At 39.4% G+C, this 20,748-nt stretch overlaps 1 protein-coding gene across 1 annotated transcript; it reads left to right on the top strand.

Annotated features, from left to right (window-relative positions):
• Nucleotides 1-836: 836 nt before the first annotated feature.
• On the top strand, nucleotides 837-19,241 carry CCDC83 (coiled-coil domain containing 83). Its single transcript, XM_066341269.1, has 10 exons — nucleotides 837-1,037; nucleotides 3,505-3,589; nucleotides 6,679-6,847; nucleotides 7,477-7,644; nucleotides 10,391-10,482; nucleotides 11,630-11,698; nucleotides 14,371-14,492; nucleotides 15,517-15,596; nucleotides 17,084-17,238; nucleotides 18,255-19,241. Exons 1-10 carry the CDS (start codon nucleotides 952-954, stop codon nucleotides 18,441-18,443), a joined length of 1,215 nt encoding a protein of 404 aa, XP_066197366.1. The 5' UTR covers nucleotides 837-951; the 3' UTR covers nucleotides 18,444-19,241.
• The last annotated feature ends 1,507 nt before the right edge of the window (nucleotides 19,242-20,748 follow it).

The following is a 20,748-nucleotide window of genomic DNA, read 5'->3' as shown; positions in this document are numbered from 1 at the left end:
TACTTGGGCTCATTTTAACAGAAAAAAGTATCCAATCTGTATTTAGTCACAGAACAAGCTTTTATCAATTTCAGCTATTATTGTAAAATTCAGAATTTAAATTCAGAGAAGCAGTTTAATATGAAAACAGTTTAATACAAAAATGTTCCTACTCATTCAGTAGTAAAACATTCTATATTATAGAAACTGTTTTGGTTTGGACATTTCATTATGTGACTGCTAAAAGCAAGGAATCTTCCTAAGTGCCCATTCTTGTGACATTTTTTATTTTGTATAATATATGCTAGCAGTTCCATTGCAGGACTATTCACTGCCAGTTGAATTCTGAGGTTGGTAGCTGGGCCAGCATGCACAGGGAATACTGCTGACATACATGTCCCTTCAGAAAGTGCTTTTGTTCCAGCTCTGACAAAACTGGTGTCAGAGTTGTGGTGAAAGGGCGATATTCATAGTGCTAGGAGAACAAAAGGAGAGGGAAAGAAAGGGATGTGAACAAGTGGACCTGAAAAAAAAGCCTGGTAAAAGAAACAAAGGACTGGAAAAGGAACAACTGCTGGTTTCATTTGCAAGAATGTAAAAGACAACCTGCAGCAAGGGATGCAATAAGTAACTGATCACTGTATCTACTCAGGTATACCTTGCATATATATAGATGTATATATACACACATATAGATGTATATACACACACACATATATATGTGTGTATATATGTATATATAGACAGGGGTGTGAGTGCTACCCCTGGGCAGGATTATTACTGTCAAAAACCCAACTTAGTGTTTATTTTTTTTATTTCAGAACTGTTCCAAGCTTGTCACAAGTGACAAGTGCCAGTGAGTGCACAGTGTTTTGTAAATCATTAATCTCTATACCTTTTTTCCCTTCACTTCCAGCACAAGTATTAAAAAACAAAAAAACAACAACAACAAAAAAAAAAAAACTAAAAAAAATGGAAGATAGCAAGAAAAAGAAGAAACCAGAAGAGCAAGTTCAAGAGCCTGAATCAGATTTACCAGAAGCCTTACTAGAATATCAGTAGGTTTAAGATATTTTAACTTTTCACTCATATAGAATATGTGGTTGTAGGAAGCAGATAACAAAGACAACTTACACTATTTAGAGCGGTGCTGACTGTTTTGAGGTTTCTAGGCTATTTCAGAAAGGTACACTTTTTAAACTGTAGCTGTAAGAAAGCAATTCAATGGGTCAGAAATTTTATGCCATTAGGCTATAACTTGGGAAAAGAATTAAAACCAGAAAACTATGACATTTTTTCTGTTAGTAGCAAGCTTTGGATCAGCATATGCTGAAGCTGCAAGATCACATTTGACTGTATTTTTTAGGATTCCTTGGTGTTCGCGGAGGTTTGTTGTCACTAGCCAGAACCTCAAGACCTACAGTTTGCTGTCTTCCTTGGTGCCACTGAGAGCAGAGCACAAAGTGTTTTATTTTGAAAGTAAGAGATAGATAAATTAAAGGTCTCTTAAAATCGAGCAAAGAAAAATAAAAGCCAAGGGGAAAATATCTGAAGCAGTTACAAGCCAGTCCAGCTTACTTTATTTCTAGTCTCTTGAGTAAGTGATTTAAAGGAGAAAAAGTAAGCTTCATAACTTTTATCTAGGAGACAGAAATTGAAAGGGAAATATCTCAGGAACACCCAATAATCCAGCAGTTATCAGTGTTTATGGAGCAAGGAGTAGTGCCTTGGTGTGGAAATCAAAAATGGAGTAAGCAAACTGAAAAGTACGTTCCTATAGTTGTAGTGACATCTATATGAGTTCACAGGGTTTATGTGGGATTTTCTGCTTCATTTTACAGAGCACACAGTGCAGTTTTCCATAGTAAAATAGCCTAGATTTAACTGAATCATATCAGAAACAAATACCACCTGAGAAGTCCAAAACTATCTGTTTTATGAAGGAATATGGAAACTGTAAAACTGGGCTGAGAAAAAAAACCTGTACCACTTCCTGATAAAATTATTGTTAAGCATATGCAAATATCCAAGCAATGACTCATTTGTCTGGAGGGTTTTCCACTGAAATAGGTGCTTCACTGAAAGGGAATATGTAATTTCTACAGCAACAGCAGGGAAAAAAGTATTCTTCTTGCTGTTTTTATCTTTTTCCTTCTCTCTTCTCCATCTGTTTTGCTGTCCATTTGTTTCTCTTCACCTCTGTAATCTGTAACTTCTCTGTACCACTTGGCTGATCAAAGGTGGATAATCATACAGTTGAATAGGTGTCTCATTCCACTTTAGGATTTATCAAGTGTGGATATTTATTTTATTTCCATACACTGAAGACTGGGCACTGTTCCTAGGGAGTTTGTTATTTTGCATTTTCTATAAAGTTCTCCGTTTCAGCATTTCTTAGGAACAACAGTCTTATGATGTACTTTTGCTGTGGCCAAGACCACTGTACCCCATCTCTCTGGTCTAGTCTCTCTAACTAATATCCTTCTACTTAATAGAAAACCTGAAGAATACCTTGGAGCACAGAGAATGCAAATTTAGTAGCCTGCAATTTGCATGATTCAGTGATCCAGACTTAGCAAATTAACCAGGAAAAGAATTATTTTCTTTTAAAATAGCTTAAGGCAATAGGGAAGGAAAAAAACTCCCAAAACCACAAAAAAGCACCCCAAACCCACAAACTAAAAACTGAAGGAAGAAGAGCTGTTAAAAGAATAAAAAAAGACTGTGTGATAATTGTAATACTTGTCTCTATTGGGCCATACAATGAATGAATGCTGGGAACAGATGTACATAATACAGAGTTTTGCAAATAGGCACCATTTGCAGCCTAGTGTTCCTCATTCTAGAAGAGAGAACACCAGAAAGAAATGTTTATCTTATACCTGTGGCAAAGAGGATGACAAGTAGCCTGTGAAAATATGAAATCAGTGATCTAGTTCTTTGACAAAAGTATACAAACAGAACATACTACTTGGGCTGGAGTCCCTATTCCCTTAGTTCTTCTTCAAGGCTAACAAGTTCTTGGTGTACAAAGGTAGTTTATGAAGCTTAACAAAGCACATTATGAGAAGAATTGAATCCCATTGAATTCTCCAGTTTGGGATCCAGTTGACCTATGTGTGAGTGAGTTGCCTAGGCTTTCTCTATAGCTGGTGATGAGTAATATTTTCTTGAGCACAAATTGTCCTGTCCTGAGAGAGTGACCTGTGCAACAGGTCAGCTAAACCTTCATGCAGAACAAACCAACCAGCTCCAGCCTCTCAGGAGGCTCCGCAGGAACAGTGTAACCAGGGACTTGGCTGCTCTGTAGGGGTATGAAATCCAAACTAACGTGCAGGCCCAGATGTATATGGGAAATAATTTCTTTATGTATAGTCAGCAGCCAGTGATATTTACCCAAATGAGTCAAGCAATATGATATGAAAATAAACATTTTGGTAGCATTTGCATTTAATCTAGCCTAAACAGCATTCCTTTCTCTAATGTTTTTGTAAGAATGTCTCTTTCTTTACTCTCTCTTCATAGCATTGCAGCAAAAGAAGCAGCAATTGAAAGGGTTTTGTTTCACCTGAAAGGATTGGAAGAAAAAATCAAAGAAAATCTTAAAAAAGTAAGTGACTATGCAACAAATTTTATTTGTGATATTCTTACCCACAAATTCAGTTTTATTCTTTCCATTCTAATACTGCATACATTAAAATTGGTTATTTCAGTGAATTTGTTACAGTCAATGATACTAGCGTTAGTGAGTCACTTTATGTGCCAAAAGTGAAAGTGAATTAAATGCGACGTATAGCATAAATGTCCTAAATATAACATGCTAAAAAGAAGCTGCAGGAGTTGAAGATTACAGAATAGGAGAGAGCAGTAAGTAAAGTGAGTTCAGTGCAGGTGGTTTCCAATGCACAAGAGATCCTTATAATCACCTGCATATTTCATGGGATGATAGAATGGTTAAGGATGGGAAAGACTTCTCAGATCATCAAGTCCAACTGTTTAACCCAGCACCACTGTGTTCATCACTTAAACCAGGTCCGCAAGTGCCACATCCACATGTCTTTTGAACACTTCCAGGGATAGTGATTCCACCACTTCCCTGAGCAAGCTGTTCCAATGCCTCACCACCCTTTCAGTGAAGAAATTTTCCCTAATACCCAATCTAAACCTGGCACAATTTCCTTTTCCTCTTGCCCTGTTATTTGTTACCTGGGAGGAGAGATCAGCTTCCACCTGGCTACAAAGTTGTTCCCGGTGGTTGTAGAGAGAGCTAAGGTTAGCCTCCTTTTCTCCAGACTAAACATCCTCAGCTTCTCCAAATCAGATTGTGCTCTAGTCTTTTTATAAACTTTGTTGCCCTGCTTTGGCATCTTTCTCTGCAGCAAGCACAGGACAGCAAGCCCTCTTTCAGTAGGTACCTTTCATGCAGTACATTCAGATATGCCTTTTAACCAGTCCTACTCCTCAATATTTCAATGTGTGAAGAATAAATAGTATAAATTTCATTTTTGTCAGTAGTATTAGCAGACCTAACCAAGGACTGGGAATTGCTGACCTTCTTTGAATCACTTCTGAAGTAATCGAATTGCATAGGTGAGAATCTAGTTATTGCTGCAAACTTAGATACAATAAAAACTGAATAAAGAGGGAAGACCATAATGCTATTTACTAGCTGAAATTTCTAGCACTGGTTGATGAAGACACACTTCCTCATGGATTAAAAATTGTTTGGGGTAATTTTTAAAACAAGGTTGTTTAACTGCTGATCACACCTGAGTGACACTTTAAAGAACCATGCATGAGCTGTATATAAACAGCCATAATATGGCATCTGATAACTGTGAGCAGAGAATTTTGAAATTTTTTATTAGTGAGTCACCTATTGAAATAAATGGCAAGTGCTCAGAAATCCTTATTCTGGATCATGTTGCAGCTGCACTTCATAGCAGTGAAACATTGAAACAACGTCTCTCTGTCCTTGCCGTGCTGATGCTTGCACTGCTTTACTAAGCATCCATCTGTTTAGGCTTCTGTGGTACTTCTTTCAGTCTTGAAGCCAGGATGGTGTTTCATTTGTGGCTTGACTATCACTGGAAGTGGCAATCACTCTTCTTTCTGCAGGCATCTGAAGGCTTTTATGATTATTGTTGGATCTTATGTCTCTTGTGGATATACTGCTGGATCGGAGGGCGGTTCAGCTGCCTTGTTCAGGGACACAGAGCAGCAGCATAAGCGAGACCCCTCGGTGGGTGTCCCCACTTTGTGACCCCTCAGTGGGTCTCCCCAGCTTGGGTTGTGTTACTGATGGCCAGTGCCTGTGAAGGACTCACACTGACAATTTGTGCAATAAGGCTCTTTATTAACACGAAGTTGTGACAGGTTAAGGTTTGAGGATTTTCAGTGATAGTATCTCCCTGTAAAAAACATATTCAAAGCAATGCACAGACAAGCTCTAATCCCCACTGAAAGTGTTCAGTGCCCACAGAGCGTGGTTCTAACCCAAGAGGTGTCCCTATGGGGGAGAAGACATGTTCAGCCTCACGACGGATCCCAGGAGTTATGATGGACTTCCCAAACTTCTCCCCATTCCTAACTTCCTTTTATACTATTTCTTTATGCTTAAGTGGAGGTTGAGTGACTCTAGTAATTCATGTTCTCATCTCTCCCCTGGCTGACAGGTGTTGTGTAGTTTGTCAGCTATGGAGTGCCATTGAGTTCCCCTTCCTGCAAGGATTTCTATTATGCAGCCTGGCCACGGTGTCCTCACTCCGTTCCAGCCTCTGTTCCAACCCCCTTAGCAGGGGCTGTGGTTGCAGATTGTGGGGAATCATCATGGTTTTGAGCGTCCCAACTGCATTCCATTCAGAGAGTAGCAGCTGCATTTTACCCTCTAATTTCCACAGCACTACAACTTCTGTTAGGATGTGAATACAACTTTCCAGTTTCCTCTAGTTTTACCCCCAGCTATCTTTCTACAATTATTCCCCCAGTTCACTGCTGGTTCATGGTCTTTCAAGGACTCCATCTTTTAGATTGAGCAGGGTACTTTAAGGTATGGGTGAAGTGCTATTGTTTTAATTTAATCATGCTTTGACAGTGCTTTGAGCTCCATTCTTTATCTCCTGCTTAATGTTTCTGAGTGGTTTAGAGTTAGTCCTAGAAGTGAGGAATACTTGAGACTCTTTCTACTGCCTAGTAACTGTTACTTACTACTTGTTTGTTCCTCTGTGGGGTCCTTTGGGAGCAAACACACACAATCAGTAATTTCAAACAATCTGAGTGTCACTAGAGAGGATCATGGCCAAGGGTTATGATCACAGCTGTGGAATCAGGAGGTATAACTAATTTCAGCTCTGACAAGACTCTTTGCTGTGGTTATATGCGAGTGACCTGATTGTCTCATGATTTTTCTATATGAAGATGGTACGTTCTGATGAAGAATGCTAACATGAAGCAAATAGCTCCTACATATAAATATTGTTATTAAATTGCCCACAAATTGGTGTGCTGGTCTTGAAGTTACTGAGGAAATGTCTGAGCCTTGCAAAATCTCCCATTTGCTCTAATCTTTCAGAATATGAAGAATAGGTGTTTAGCTGGGTGCTCTTGTATTTCATCTGGCACTAGGCCAGATTTTACTTCGTTTTACTTAAATTTGTCACTTTGAAAATATTTTGACATCAGCTGTGTCTTCTTTCTTAGAATGTTGTTCTAAAGGAAGAACAGAAGGTGCTCATCAGACGCTTAGTAAAGCAAATAGAAAAAAAGGAGAAAAAACGAGATGAGAAGGAAGTTGTAACCAGGGATGATGTGGAAGAGGCACTGAAAGCAGTTTTTCAGTTTGTGAAGGACAAAGAACAACTTCTTCAGGGTGTGTTGTGAGTTGGGGAGGTGTGGTTTGCAGTTTACATGCTTGGGGATGGAGTATGTTTTGTTGTTTTGCAATTTAAGGAGATATTCAACTTCTTGTTGTATAAAAGGTATAAAACTTTTCCTCTCTCAAAATTGGGCTCTCTCAATTTAGTATGAGATTGTGGAGGGCTTATAAATCAATCTGTCTCTTCCAAGTGATGTATAGTATTGTGCAAGTACAGAGACTTCCTCTCTTTTGAAACTCATTAAAGTCTTGAGCACTGGCTCTACTGAAGATTGAAAATAAAATTATTGATGGCAGGAAAAAAGACCAGTTTTAAGTGTTGAAAATTCTGGCTGCCATCCCTGCAATTCTCTGTGGGAGACATGTAACTTTGGTTACAACATTTTGGTGAGAACTGTTGTCTCTCCTTGGAAAAATAAGATCAAGATCAGTTGTTTTCAGCAATGATGGTGGCCCTGGAAACTATGTAAGGCCATCAGGTTGTAATGTATTGTAGTGTGGAAGAACCCCCTTCCTTTTCCATTCCCTGTGAAAGCGCCTTTCCTAAAGAAGTTGACATTGTAAGAATTACCAGTTCAAGAAATCAGTAATGAACTTGTCTTTTGACATTCTTTTTTTAATAGATCTGCACTCCAAAATTGAAGAAACTGAGAAAAAAATCTCAGAAAAGCAGCGTGAGAGAGATTATTGGCTGGAGTACAAAAATGTTGGAAGTAAAATACACGCTGAGAGGATTAGCAGTCTGGAAAAAGACATTGTGGAAGTCAAATCTGAACTTGAAAGAACCGAAGGTCAGTTTACAGCTGGTATAATGCAAGTGTTGCAGGGTCTTTGCATATTGCTTGCAGGAATTAAATGATAAAATTAATCACAGGTCAAGTTCTAGTAACTTGTGTCAACTTTTCTAGTAATTTGCGTGAACTTTTTTAAGTGCACCTAAGATGGGCTGCATAATCCTGAAAAATGTAAGGACTGCCTTTCTTTCTTTCTTTCTCTCTCTGTAAAAGTTCCTTTATTAAAGAAATTTATAAAGTTTACAGAAATGATGACACTTAAAGAAACTGATATGCTGGTCCTTTGACGGTTTTCTTGTAAAATGCAGGCAGCACTTTTTAAAAATAAAGCTACTGAGAGGGACAGCAGGTTTTTGTAAAAATAACTCTACACATATTTAGGTCACCTACACAGAGGGCTCACTTAGCAGTCATACTTGAAAATGTTGTCTCTGCTGCTGTTACTTCTCATCATCTACAAGCCCTTCACATATTGAAACTCCTTTGACAGGAAAGTAGTATGAGCTCATTTTTGGAACAGTCTTTTCTGTGGAGCGCAGTGCTTCACATGCAGGGCTAGAGGGAGCTCGTTAGCCAGCGGTCTGGACCTTTCCTCCTGGTTCCACAGTGTGAGGCCCTGCAAAGCCGCCCTACAGACACAGACACAGGCCGAGAACTATTTCAGCACTGTCACAGCAGTGGGATTAATCTGACAGTTTATACATTGTGGTGCTGAGTGCTTTACAAAGATTTCTTTATTACTGCATTCTTGTAAAATCATGTAAATGTTTTGCTGTTACATAACCCATGCTTCCAACAGGAGAAGGATGTCCTGGTTTTCTTTCTTTATGTCCCTCTCAGTATGCATGAGCGCAGCCAAGCAGCTGGTAGTAACAGGCAGTGACACTGCTCTAAGGGTCTCTGTATATTCTGTGCCAGCCATTACCAGGCATCAGATACTGTGAATAAGAGCCAGCCAGCTATCTTTTTGTCTCTCAAAACATATTTTACCACCATTAAGATCTGCTCTGTGATTTCTACATTTCCACATAGCTTGTCAGATATCCACATCTGTATTTAGAAGAGGTTGGGGTTTTTTCATGATGCATTTTTTGTGTTCTTAATTGATTTAAAATGTTGCTATATAGCTGCTGAAATATGAAATGAAAAAGAGAATGGGCTTTTATATAGAATGCCAGTAGTGACAGGCAGTCTGATCTCCTGCATGTCACAGGGTACAGCATGTCATGGTTTAACAAAAATTCATGGTCCAACAGAATTGTATTTATTGAAAGCCATGTTATAGTGGTACATATGTAAGTGGCCTATATAACACACTGGGAAATGATGCTGCCAGTACTGGATGTTTGCCATACTACTTTGCTTAACTCCCTAAAACTGAACCTAGAAAGTGTCTGCGGACTACAGCCCTTCCTGCAGAAATCTAACAAGCTTTCAGAGCAAGGCAGCAACAAATTGGGCTTGTTCACACCTTGAATATATAAGAGACTTAGAGAATAAGCATAGGTGAACAGGTTTCTGTTTCTGTGTGTACCCCTGAAGGGCTTGAAACTGGCACAGTTCATGTTGTCTGGTGGTGACATTTTTAACAAAGCACCCGGAGAGGAGAGGAAGCAAAAGAAAGCCACACATTCAGGTGATGTGTGGGGAAAACATTATTGCAGAGAGAGGATTAGGGAAGTCAGCTTCTTTAGGAACTGTTCATAACTCAGGTTATTTAGCTGTCTGAAATAATGAAAAAGTGAATTCATTACGAAGTAGTGAATTAATTACTTCTTTTCATGCCAAATGTAGATGGTGGAGTCCAGCCTCCACAGTGTTAAATTAATAATTAATGCACAACTAATACACCTTTCATATTTGACTGCCTTTGACTCCACAGTGCATCCATGAGCAGATATTCACTTACAGCCAGAACAGAAATAGGCTGTCTGCACCACAAGTGCAGTAAAAGGCTGAATTTCAGCCCTTTGGAACAAGTATGCAGTGCCTTCCTTCAAAGAAAATTACTACAGTCTCATTCATTCCTTCAAAAGGAGGAAATATCAAGCAGAAATGGGCTATTTAGAAGAACAAAAAAAGAACTAAAGGGAAGGATGCAGTAATTAAATAGCAAGTGACTAGAACATGAAGCCAAACCTATTCAGTTCAATGTAAGACACACTTTCTAAATAATGACTACAAATATGATAGAAGCAAATCATTGTGGCTATTGGCACATTCTCCATTTTGTCCTGATGTCAGATTAGAACCTTGGAGCCTTAGATAAGTCAGAAAATTTATTAGCCACGTTATAATAACTACCTGAAAAAATGTCACATGGGTAAGTTGATCCAATATGTTTCTATATCAAAAAATAAGCAAATTTCTAAGCAAATCTCTCACATGGCTCCAGGAGTTCTGCTACTGATAGAGACAAAATTTAATGTTAACATGTCAATATTTTAGCAGAGAATTGCTTAGCTCTCTGCTCAGTTAGCAGTGAATTGCTCAGCTGTTGCAGTTGTCAACAGAAATGTATAAGCCACTTCCAATTTCTAGTTTTGTAGTCAACATTACTGTTCTTTGGGTTTAGAAGGACAATTTCTGTAGAGGATATTTGAATTCTTTACAATGGAGCATCTGTGCAGGTGACACTCTCTGATAAGTTCCAGTTTAGTAATGACATGCCATTATCTATCTGTTACCAGGAAATATTGATGTCAAATAATGATTTCTGATTTCCTTGTGTTTTGGTTTGAAGAACATTATAGAGAAGCTTTGAAGGTTGTGAGAGAAGAAAATCAGAAACTGTTTGACAAGCACATGAAGTTACTCAGTGAAGAAGCTCTTAAGGTATTCTTTTTGCTTTTTTAAAAAAATGCCAACTTCATTATAGTTGGGATACATGCACTCTGCATTATTAGTTATGTTAACTCATATTAAGACTTTGAACTTTTCTAATAAATTGAGAGTAAAATAAGCTGTAAATCTTGGTACACAGGGATTTGGTTATTGCTATACATACATATACCTTTTTTTTTTTCTTTACATCAGAATAACAATGGGTAGATATGAGGGCATTTTACAGGCAAGGCACAGGAAACTGGGGCACTATGCACTGACAAGTTTGAGAACATGTGACTTTTGCCATGGCCTTGATTTTGACATTTACACAGAATTCAAAAAGCAGTAACATATAAAGAGATTGCATGAAAATATGAATCAATTTGGAAGAAAAAAAGGTTTCACTGTACTTGTAAAATACAATGTTTTTAAAATGCCACAATAGTGCATTCTCAGGAAAAATGTAGGTTTATTGATACTTTTTTTTTTTTTGTCATCTCTGCCAGCTCTGATTTGAAAACATGGTTTACAATAGCTCTAGTGACAACTTCTTACTTTCACAAAATGCAAAGCATACTTCAGTACAAAACACTAGGCCCATTAGGTGTTTAAATTCCCTGACTTCAATGCTGGAATTTCCAGTCATGTGAGAACATAATCCAGAGGACTGTGTTTATGGTGATCTACAGGGGCATCTTCCCTCCCAATTCTTCCTTTCCACTTTACTGACATCAATGATTAAATTGTAGCCTTGGCTCATTAGCACAGACCTCTGCATGCTTAGGTCACTCATTTGGGATTTTACTTAGAGTTCTTAATAGCTGAAGGTTTGATTTTCTGAAAGCAGTAAAATTCGAGCAGTACTGGGAACAGACAACTTGCTAGGCAAAAAGGGAAATATCCTATTTTAATATGAAAATAAAAAAAATATTGGTAAATTGCTTGACATATAATCTGCTCTAGGCAGGATGAGAGAGGAGAAACATCTGGCCTTGTGAGCTAAATCCCCTTGTAATCCCTCAGGGGATGCTACAGTCTGTTGTGTGGATGTTTCTTAATTATTTCCTGCTAAACAGCAGAAGGTTCTTCTTTATAGTGTGCAGGACTGTCAAAGTTGTGCTCTCAGATGAGATGATCTTAACTTGTGTCTCCTCAGAAAGCTGTGGGATACTTAGACAAAGACTGTCGCCGAGAGATTGAAGAGAACCAGTGGCTCAGAGAAGAGGTAAGAGGATCACTTGCCTGCAGTTTATGCTGGAAATACTGTGGCCTACAGTCAGAGCTGTTTCCAGTCATGAGCCTCAGGAGACTTCAGTTGGCAAAGGAGAGCAATTTTCCAGTAATTAATCTGTAATCCTGATCAGCAAACAGTGCAATGTGGTGAACAAAGGTAGGAGGTGAACATCTGCTTTCACAAACGGAGGACCCTCTTTCCTGCCCAAGCTGTTGCATGAAGGATTACAGTGCTCCATAAAATTAAAGATTTTTATCTTGGAGATTGGGATGCTAAATGGTGTAAAGAATCAAGCAGGTAAGTAGCTGAAGAGAGCAGGTTTGAATTGTGTTGAAGTTCTAGTGCTGCTGTATTGAAAGAAAATGCGTATGGATGTTGGAAACGTGTTGTCTGAAGAAATGGCTTTGAGAAAACATTAAATGGATGGTCAGAAAGAAACCATGAGGACTCTACACTGAAGAGAGGAAAATCAAAATCTTATATAGTTGTAATTAATTGCTTGATACCTTTTATACTGTCCTTTAATGACAATTTAGAGCTATGTAATAGCTCTAATAATAATAATAATAATAGCTCTAATAATAGCTGTAATTTCTTGACAAGAAAAAATTTTTGTGAGCCAGATTTAGGAAACTCGTTTTTTCCATAGTAAAAGTTTGATTTTATTCATTCCAGTCAATATAGGTTCTTTGTTTCAATCAAATCTAAGCATGAGATTGGTGGGTAAAATGCCTTTCCTCACTTTTATAGCCTCACAGTTAAAAATTGAGCAAAACTTTTTTGGGAGTTAATAAATGTACTTCTTACTTTTCCATGCCACATCAACAAACCTGGCAGAGGTTTCTTCATTTTAGTTACTAATTTAAGGTACTTGCCAGTATGCAGGGACACAGCTTTCCTTCTTCCCCTTAATGAGCTCTGAGCATGCATCTTTAACTTTCCAGGGAGGGTGTCCAAACCACAGGTTCTGAAGCAATGAGAGTAGGGAAAAGAAATGGGAAAGAATTGATGTTTTATTCTGTATAAACGAACAGGAGCTCAAATCTACACATCCCATCACTGAATGAGTATGAATTCTCTTCTCTTCTCCCTGTCTCACTGAATACTTACAATTCTTACACACATTAGCAGTGCCAACAAGAGAGCACTTTGGAGTACTCTTATGTCCTGACAGGCCCTCACCTCAGAGCTGAGGGATTTGGATTTCTTTCCTCTCAACTAGAAGTTTCCTATGTTATGAATTACTTTCCTATGCTGCTACTTTCCTATGTTATGAATTAGTGCTTTGAATTTTGGGGGAAAACAAAACTATTATCACTAACTTCTCCAGTTCTCTGAATTCACCCATTCATTTTCTCTGCTTTTCTTACATGGATGAAATATTTTCTCTCAGACTAATGTTTATATATAGCTGACAGACTGTTTCAGTATTTCCTCTGGGGGAGATAAACCAAAACATTTAGTTTTGTCTCAGTTCAATTCTTTTTTCAATTTGGCCACTGAAATGAAAAATGACTTACCAAAATAGCTCTAGATTAGTTACCTCTGAAATTAAACAGATTTGGAGACTTCAGTCACATTTTTCCGTGGTTACTTTGTCACACCAAGATGGTGCAAAGCTGCATCACCTCACTGTGCCAAGCCACATCCTGTTACTGGTTAATTTCTAGTCATTTTCACCTTTTTAATCCTTGGGAGAAGTTGGAACTAGTTTTAACTGCAAATCTGGATGATTGTAGCTGGGTTAATTTGGTTCTGATGAGAACAGACGCTTTCAGATCACTCAGTACTTCTGTTAAACATGTGCATATGGCTGAGCTTTGTGGGAAGATCTCCTTCCCAGAGTACATTCACCTCCCAGTGAAGGGGTAAGGACTTGCCTGTATTTCAGCAAAAGTGGGAGGATTGTGGAAACTGGATAACAGGCATCCTTTGGTCAGCGTAACTCCACAGCGATAAGGGGCAAGTACCAGTCGAAAAGCAATTAGTACCTGGGGCTTAGCAATGTCACAGAGCCATAGACATCCTGAGCTGGGAGGGGCACACAAGGATCATTGAGTCCAACTCCTGGTCCTGCAAGGCCCCAACACATGCCTGAGAGCATTGTCCAAATGCTCCTTGAGCTCTGTCAGGCTTGGAGCTGGAAGTGTTTCTCTGGGGAGCCTGTTCCAGAGCCCAGCCACCCTCTGGGTAAAGAAACATTGTGGTAACTTGAACTAAAAACTAATTCTGGGTAAGAAGGTTTTGTGTATAAGAAGGAATTAGAAAAACAACACTTGCTGAACAAGACCCTGACTTTACCTCTGCAAAGAAGCTTTTCCTCTCTCAAAGCTCTCATGTGAAAGCACAAAAGAAAAATCCAGAGCTCCTGTCTAGCAGACCTGTTTGACTACACAAAAAGATGTTGCAATCAGAGTTGCATAGCCCAAATGTTTGGCTGTGATTGACACACATGGGCCGTGACAGTAAAAGGGCTCTAATAAAGGTGTGAAAGAACCAGAGAGACCTTCCCTTAGACTGAAAGTGTGTTGCCATGTTTCCCCACCAAATATGTGGTCTTGCTGATACAGCTGCATTTTTTCTAGGAATGTGCTGGTAAAGTAGTTGCTATCAAAACTTTCCAAAATTCTAAGGCTTTCTTTTATTTTTTTAATTGTCAAAAGGTGAAGATCTACAGAAAGGAAGAAAGGGATTTGAAAGCTTCTGTCCAGCTCTTGGAAGAAGAAAATACCACCTTAGTGGCAAAACTAATTGATATCAAACTTCAGTATCTACAAGCATCAGGGTAAAATAATGTTTTTATGGACTCAAAAGTGATTAATTTTTTTTAAAGATAATTCTCCTGTCTGCCTCTAGAGCTATTTGGGCTCTCCCACATAAAAGTCAAGGTAGTTTCCTAGTTGAGGGAAGACAGGATTTGACTGAGTATACATGGGAGTAGTATCCCTGAAGGATGTCAGTAACATTGTGACTTCTCAAGTACCGAATTTCAGGAAAGAAACTGGGTCCTTAATGAATCAAAGACCTAGCACCACTTGCTTTGTATCAGTGAGGCTTGGAAATAATTTCTTTGTGTTGCAATTAGATGGTCTCAGCCCCAGCTTTTCAGACAAAGTGCTGAATAATAGATTTTTCCTTTACTGTCCACAAAATGTTTAAGGATATGAAGATTAATTTGTAAATAGAGAGGGTTTGCAATATTGAGTGAAACAAATGACCTGGCACTAAGAAAGGAAGAGACCTTGGGAAATGTCTGTCTGCAGAGGTGACTGTAGTATTAGCTGCTTTTGTATTGAAACCATTTAACTTTTTCCCTAGAGAAAGATTAATTTAGCTACAAAATGTCAACACTAATGGTAGCAAAAGTACAATGCAACAGTGTGAGAGATCCATCTTCAGTTTCCAGTCCCAGCTCAGTGATTTTAGCCATATTGCACAAAAAGTTCCCAGTCTTAAGAAGTGACCATTTTTCTTTCCTTTCCCAACTCTGGATTTCTTTGAAGTGAGAGCTGCCAGCTGTGGTCTGAATCTTGGACTGTCTGGAGACTATAACATTTGTTTTCTTTTAGTCTCATGGACATAGTTGAACTAGAGCACTAAGAATAAAAAAGAGCAGCTTATTAGCCACTAAGCTACCTGGCTGCCTGCATTGCATTTTTGAACTATTGCGCTATTCTGCCTTTGTGGTTAAGCAACAGCGGTTCTCAGAAAGGGTGGCTCCCCCTCACCCCAAATCATTGCACAGGTCCGTTCAGAGAGAAAATTCAGACCCCTATTACAGGTTTCACTTTATATTTTTTACTCCATAGGCATTTGTTTCTTACAAAGGGAGCTGGCTTGCAAGAACTTCCTAAGGATGAAGTGAAAAGGGAAAACAGAGAATATCCAGGTAATGCAAATGCTAGCAGCTTATAAAGCTTGAAAAGTTACTGAACATTTACAGACTTTTTATTTCTGAAACTTTTTAATCAAACTACCTGTTTGACATGGTGAACGCTTTACTTCCCTCTTGATTGTATCCACCACAGCCATGATTTGCATAAGGAGACAAAATCCCAATATATCTGTTATACAGTTTTTAAATTGAAATTGGTTTCAGATTGTGGAATGTAATTACACATCTAGAGCTACCCTGGAATGCAGTTTACAGGATTGGCCATCTTTTATGAAGATATGAATCATATCTTAATCAGTTCTTTACTGATCCACATAACTTCATTATAGCTTGTCCCTGAGAGGACATTCTAAACTCTGTGCTGGCTTTCACTTTAAGTGTACATGCACTTTGCAGTCATCCAGCCAATACAGCAGAGTTAAATTATAACCAAATCCCTAGCAAGAGCAGATGAAACTAGATGGAACTCAGCCTGAATGGAAATCTTGGCAAGCAGTACTGAATTTTGGGCTGAACCTCTATCCCTTCTGGTAGGTGTGCCCAGGGAAAGGATATACAATTAGGCAAGAAGGAGCATGAGCCTGTACTTACCTGTTGAGGACAGTCTCTGTGGATTCCTAAGTATTACAAGTTTTATTTTACATCTTTGTGTGACTAGAAGAAAGAGGATGGAAAAAAGCAGAAGAAAGATGATTCTAGCATATCTCTTTAATACAAAATTAAAGGGATGTGTTAGAAAAATGGAAGTCATACAGTTATAGATACATGAAGTTTGTTGAAGTTCTGATGAGTCCTTGCCATTGCTGGGCCTTTTGAAGCCATCAGGCACCAGCAAACATGTTGACAAATACTTCTGTATTAAATATATGTTTACTTTGAAAACTTTGCTAGACTTTTGCAATCATTACCTGGAGGAGAAGGCTTTGTTTCAGTAAGCTGCGTCACTGTCCAAGGCAAACTTGTAACTTTGCAGTCCACCTCCAGAATCCTCTATTATTAGAGAATTAGCGAACTACAGATGTGATCTCTTTAGGGGAGTTATAGGTAGACTAATTGTGTTTCTTCAGGAACTTGTATTTATGTACCTATAAATACACAAACATGGATATAGAAAAAGTTTATACTTGCTTTTGCTGCCTTTCTTATTCTTTTTAACTATTCAGGGCTTTACAGGATTTAAGTTGAACTGACAAAAGGTCATTTTTTTCTCTGCCCCCTCCCACAGATCCATTAGTTCTAACTTCCAATCAGTTTCAATTCCTGGGTCCTGATCAGAAACTGTGAACTAAAAACATGTAAAAAACCTGAAGGTAAATGAACGTTTGGCTTGAATTGCCAATTAAAAATGCTACCAAGCTGTTCTTTGCATAGCACAGGCTAAGCCAAATTAAAGATTGCAGGCAATGCTCATATCAGGTACTGATTCTGACTTCCTAAGGCCTAACAATTATATACACATCATTTTTCTTCTCTTTGAAAAGCAAAGACAGATGGAAAGGACCTCAGAAGTGCATTTCCAAAGATTTACTCTAAAAGAGATTATGAGAAACCTGAAGACAGTGACGAAAAGCTGTGGAAAAAATTCTTCACTCCATCCCTGGACAACTTGTCATATGAAGATGAAGAAGAGTTCCAGGTATGAGTTAGAATTATCAGGTCTTTCACTGACACAAACGTCTTTCAGTGTGGAGCATGAGCTACTGTAGGGACCATTCTATTTCCAATGGTCTTATGGCATCCAAAGTCCTTTAGCTAGTGGGCAATTCAGATGCTTGATTGTAGTCCTCTGGTACTATTTAGGACAGTTGGGTCACTTCATATCCTTCAAATGCTGGCCCAAGAGAGCACAGGTTCTGTGTCCTATGGACCAGCCTCACGTGCGTGTTTTGGATACCTTTGGGCATCTCTGATACCATGAGGGACATGCTTTGGCAATTGAATGGTGTCCTAGGAATCATCCCATGGAGTGCCAGGATGAATTCCCCTAGAAAGAATTCTGAATGTCACCTGATAAGCGATTACTTTGCTTTAATGGACTGGCCCTTAGGAATCTTTTGCACAGTAACATTAAAGGATCAATATTTCCTCAACAGAAAGCCATGATGAAGGTGTTCCTGGGTTCAAACAGTGCACACTGGCCTTTCCTGTAGCTGATTGACTCTAACACAGCAGAAAAGCTTTCCTTTTCTTTGTCCCCCTGAAGTAGCTTCTGTTGGGTTGGTCAACCAGAGAGTAGATTCAGAGGTTTGGAGAAGACCAGAGCCAGTGCAAATGTGGCAGAAGCACATGGCTGGGCTTGGACCTCTCTCTTTTTGGCAGGAGTGAGCTGTTGGATTAGTGTAATTCTTCTCATAGAACTGAATTTGAGATTAGAATTTGCTTTCTAGAGAAGGTGATATTGGTGAAACACACAGGAGAAGAAGGGGGCTGCAGGGCTGTGGCCTCCTAAAATGGGCTGGCTTGCAAAAGAAGCCTGTAATTACTGTTATCAAACAAAGGGCAGCATCTCTACAGTTGTTCTAAAAAAGTAAAGTTGCTGGGTTGAGTTTTTTTGGGTTTTTTTTTTGTTTTTTTTTTTTGTTTTTTTGTTTTTTTTTAAGAATGGTTGTTTTCCTACAAAATTGCAAAGGAAACATATTCTTTCTTCTTAAGGCATACTCAAAACTGGGACCTCTGAAGAGAAAGCTGTATGTGATTGGAAAACCTGTGCCTACTTGTAAAGAACCAGAAGAAATGCCAAGCAGGAGCCACAGAGAAGAGGACATCGCTGGTAAATCTGATGGGCATATCACAGCTAAGATGATCAAGGCCTTATTTAACGAAAATGCTGATGAAAACTAGCCAAGCTGTGCTCTTGACACAGAAATGTAACATTCTCAGTTAATTAAATATTTGCTCTCTTCTGTGTGGCCTGGGGCTTTGAGGAAACTATTTTAGAGTGCCTGAATCATGATTTTAAGTTTCATGAGAGGTATGCAGAGGTTGTGTGCAGAGGTTAATTGAAAGGTTCCTTTCCTCACCACTGAGAGGTCTTGTGCGCTTTTTGGGGTATTCAGTCCACATAGCAGCACACACAACTACTGAAAGGTCTGAGCTAATATTTAGTTTTTATGGTCCCCACTTGCAGATGTGGAATTCCTTCTTGATCAGACAGTGAATAGGTAAATAGGCGAATAGGTAAATGCAGGCTGCCATAAAACACAGAACTGTTACAAAATACTTAATGCTCTGCTAAAGCAGAATTAATTTAGGCAAGCATAATTCAACTATCTCTATAAATTGAGTGTTTGCATGCTTTTTTATCTGTCTCCACAAGACCCCTACTTAAATACATTGAAACAAACAAAAGTTAATTTAAAACCGGTTTAAAACCAGCCTAAAACTCACTAAAGTCTTAAACATTTTGTTTGTTTAGAATTAGCCAAACATATTGTGTAAGCCCATATCCTTGGTTTGTGGCTGGTCTCTTTGAACATGTATCTTAGTGCATTGATGGAGTGGTGGGGGGGTTCCCTCTGGACACCTTCAGCAGCACACAGCAGGTCTTTCCCACATGTAGGCTCTGACCCTTGCGTGTCCTCATTGGAAACTTGTGACAGCATTGAATAATCTGATTTAAATCCTTGACAGGATAATCAGCTGTTTAGAATAAAGCTTTTAAAAAATCTTACGTTTTAAAGGACCTGTATGTCTGTGCAGTATCTCAGTGTATCAGTACTTCAGTGCAAACACTTTTGCTTTTCCCAGCACACTCAGCCGTTCCTGCCCAGCAGGTGTCTCCCTGGGCTGCAGGTGAGTCCCACTGGCCAAGCTCCTCCGAGGCTGGGATCACAAGCAGGCAGGTGAAGGGCGACTCCACCTCACACTGACTGTCACTTCTCTGCCGTGTGGTGAACAGTGAAGCGAGTTTGGGAGTTTGGACGTGCTGCTGCTGTACCCAGTGGAGTTCCTCTGAAGGCTGAGGCGATTCCTGTCCCTTGAGTGTCCAGGGAATGGGGATCCACGCTTGGGCAGCTCTGTTGTGTCTGCAGCCCAACAGAAGCCTCTCCTTGGCTTCGCTGCCTTGCTCTGAGCGCAGTGCAAGCCCCATGAAATGGCTGACTGGAAAGAGAGATTAGTTCTGCTCAGTGATTAGTTTAGCTTCTCCTTTAGATGCAGAATTAGAATGTGGCTTATGCTGAATGGCTTTTCTGTTAGGGAAAGGCCTCTCCTCCTTCCCGCCACTCCCCAGAGGGGATTTACATTTTCTGTTGGTGTAAGCGTAGGGCCCATCTCTAGGCTCCTCTTGGCTTATGCCTGTGATGCATAACACCATGTGCAGGACATATGGCAGGACATCAACCTGCACCTTGGAAAAAAGAACCCTTGCCTCCTCCAGTCAGTTTAGCCTTTTCGTATAACAGCCTGTGTGGGTGTGAGGGAGTTAAAAAGAAATCCCAAACATGCTAATTAGGGTACAAGCCACAGGCAGCCTGCACAAGCCAGAAGCAACAGCCTGCAGCAAAACATATTTAGTCAAGTGTCCCAAATCCCCTTGATTTCTACAGGATTAGCATTAAGGCCACTGTGAGGTTTTCATATGGAGAAAGCTGGGTCTTCAGCCCAAGGCATCTGGATTTGATAAATTTGTTACTGGCAAAATCTCTCAGAAATGAGCAGCATGTTGTAAAACAGGGAGCTGATCAGTCACTCTCTGGCAGCACAGCCAGTGCTTTTCCAGGCCTCACTTGGAGTTCACAACTCCAGTTAGGACCAAACTTACGGGAGTGACCCTTGTCTTCCCAGCATTATGAAATAAATACCGTTTCTTTACTGTGTTACTGCTGCACAAGACAACTCTAGGATGCAAGCAAGGGTCCAGGTGTCTCCACAACTATAATCCAAGCTAAGCTTCAGTTGTGTGCTGGAGTTGTGTGCTTAAACTAGAACACAGCTCAAAGAAACTTCCAGTTTCAACAGTAAGAAAAAACTCAACAAGTATTCCTTGGAATTCAAAATTAAAAAAATAAAAGTATCACTCAAGTTGCATGGAAATAAAATCTATTTTAATAGAGCTGAGGGCCATGAGCTGGAAGTGAAAAACATCAATCCATGGAATGTCTAAAACGCACAATAGAGAGAGGTGTGCTGAGAGCCTGCGTCCACT

Source organism: Sylvia atricapilla, chromosome 2 (genome assembly GCF_009819655.1).
Source record: "Sylvia atricapilla isolate bSylAtr1 chromosome 2, bSylAtr1.pri, whole genome shotgun sequence".
Classification (NCBI taxonomy): Eukaryota; Metazoa; Chordata; class Aves; order Passeriformes; family Sylviidae; genus Sylvia; species Sylvia atricapilla.
This window is presented reverse-complemented; position numbering and strand designations above follow the sequence as displayed.

Coding starts and splice junctions, on each gene's coding strand:
- CCDC83 (XM_066341269.1), top strand. CDS start 952: ATGGAAGATAGCAAGAAAAAGAAGAAACCAGAAGAGCAAGTTCAAGAG. Junction 1,038..3,504: donor GAAGCCTTACTAGAATATCA/GTAGGTTTAAGA, acceptor CTCTCTTCATAG/CATTGCAGCAAAAGAAGCAG. Junction 6,848..7,476: donor CAAAGAACAACTTCTTCAGG/GTGTGTTGTGAG, acceptor TTTTTTTAATAG/ATCTGCACTCCAAAATTGAA.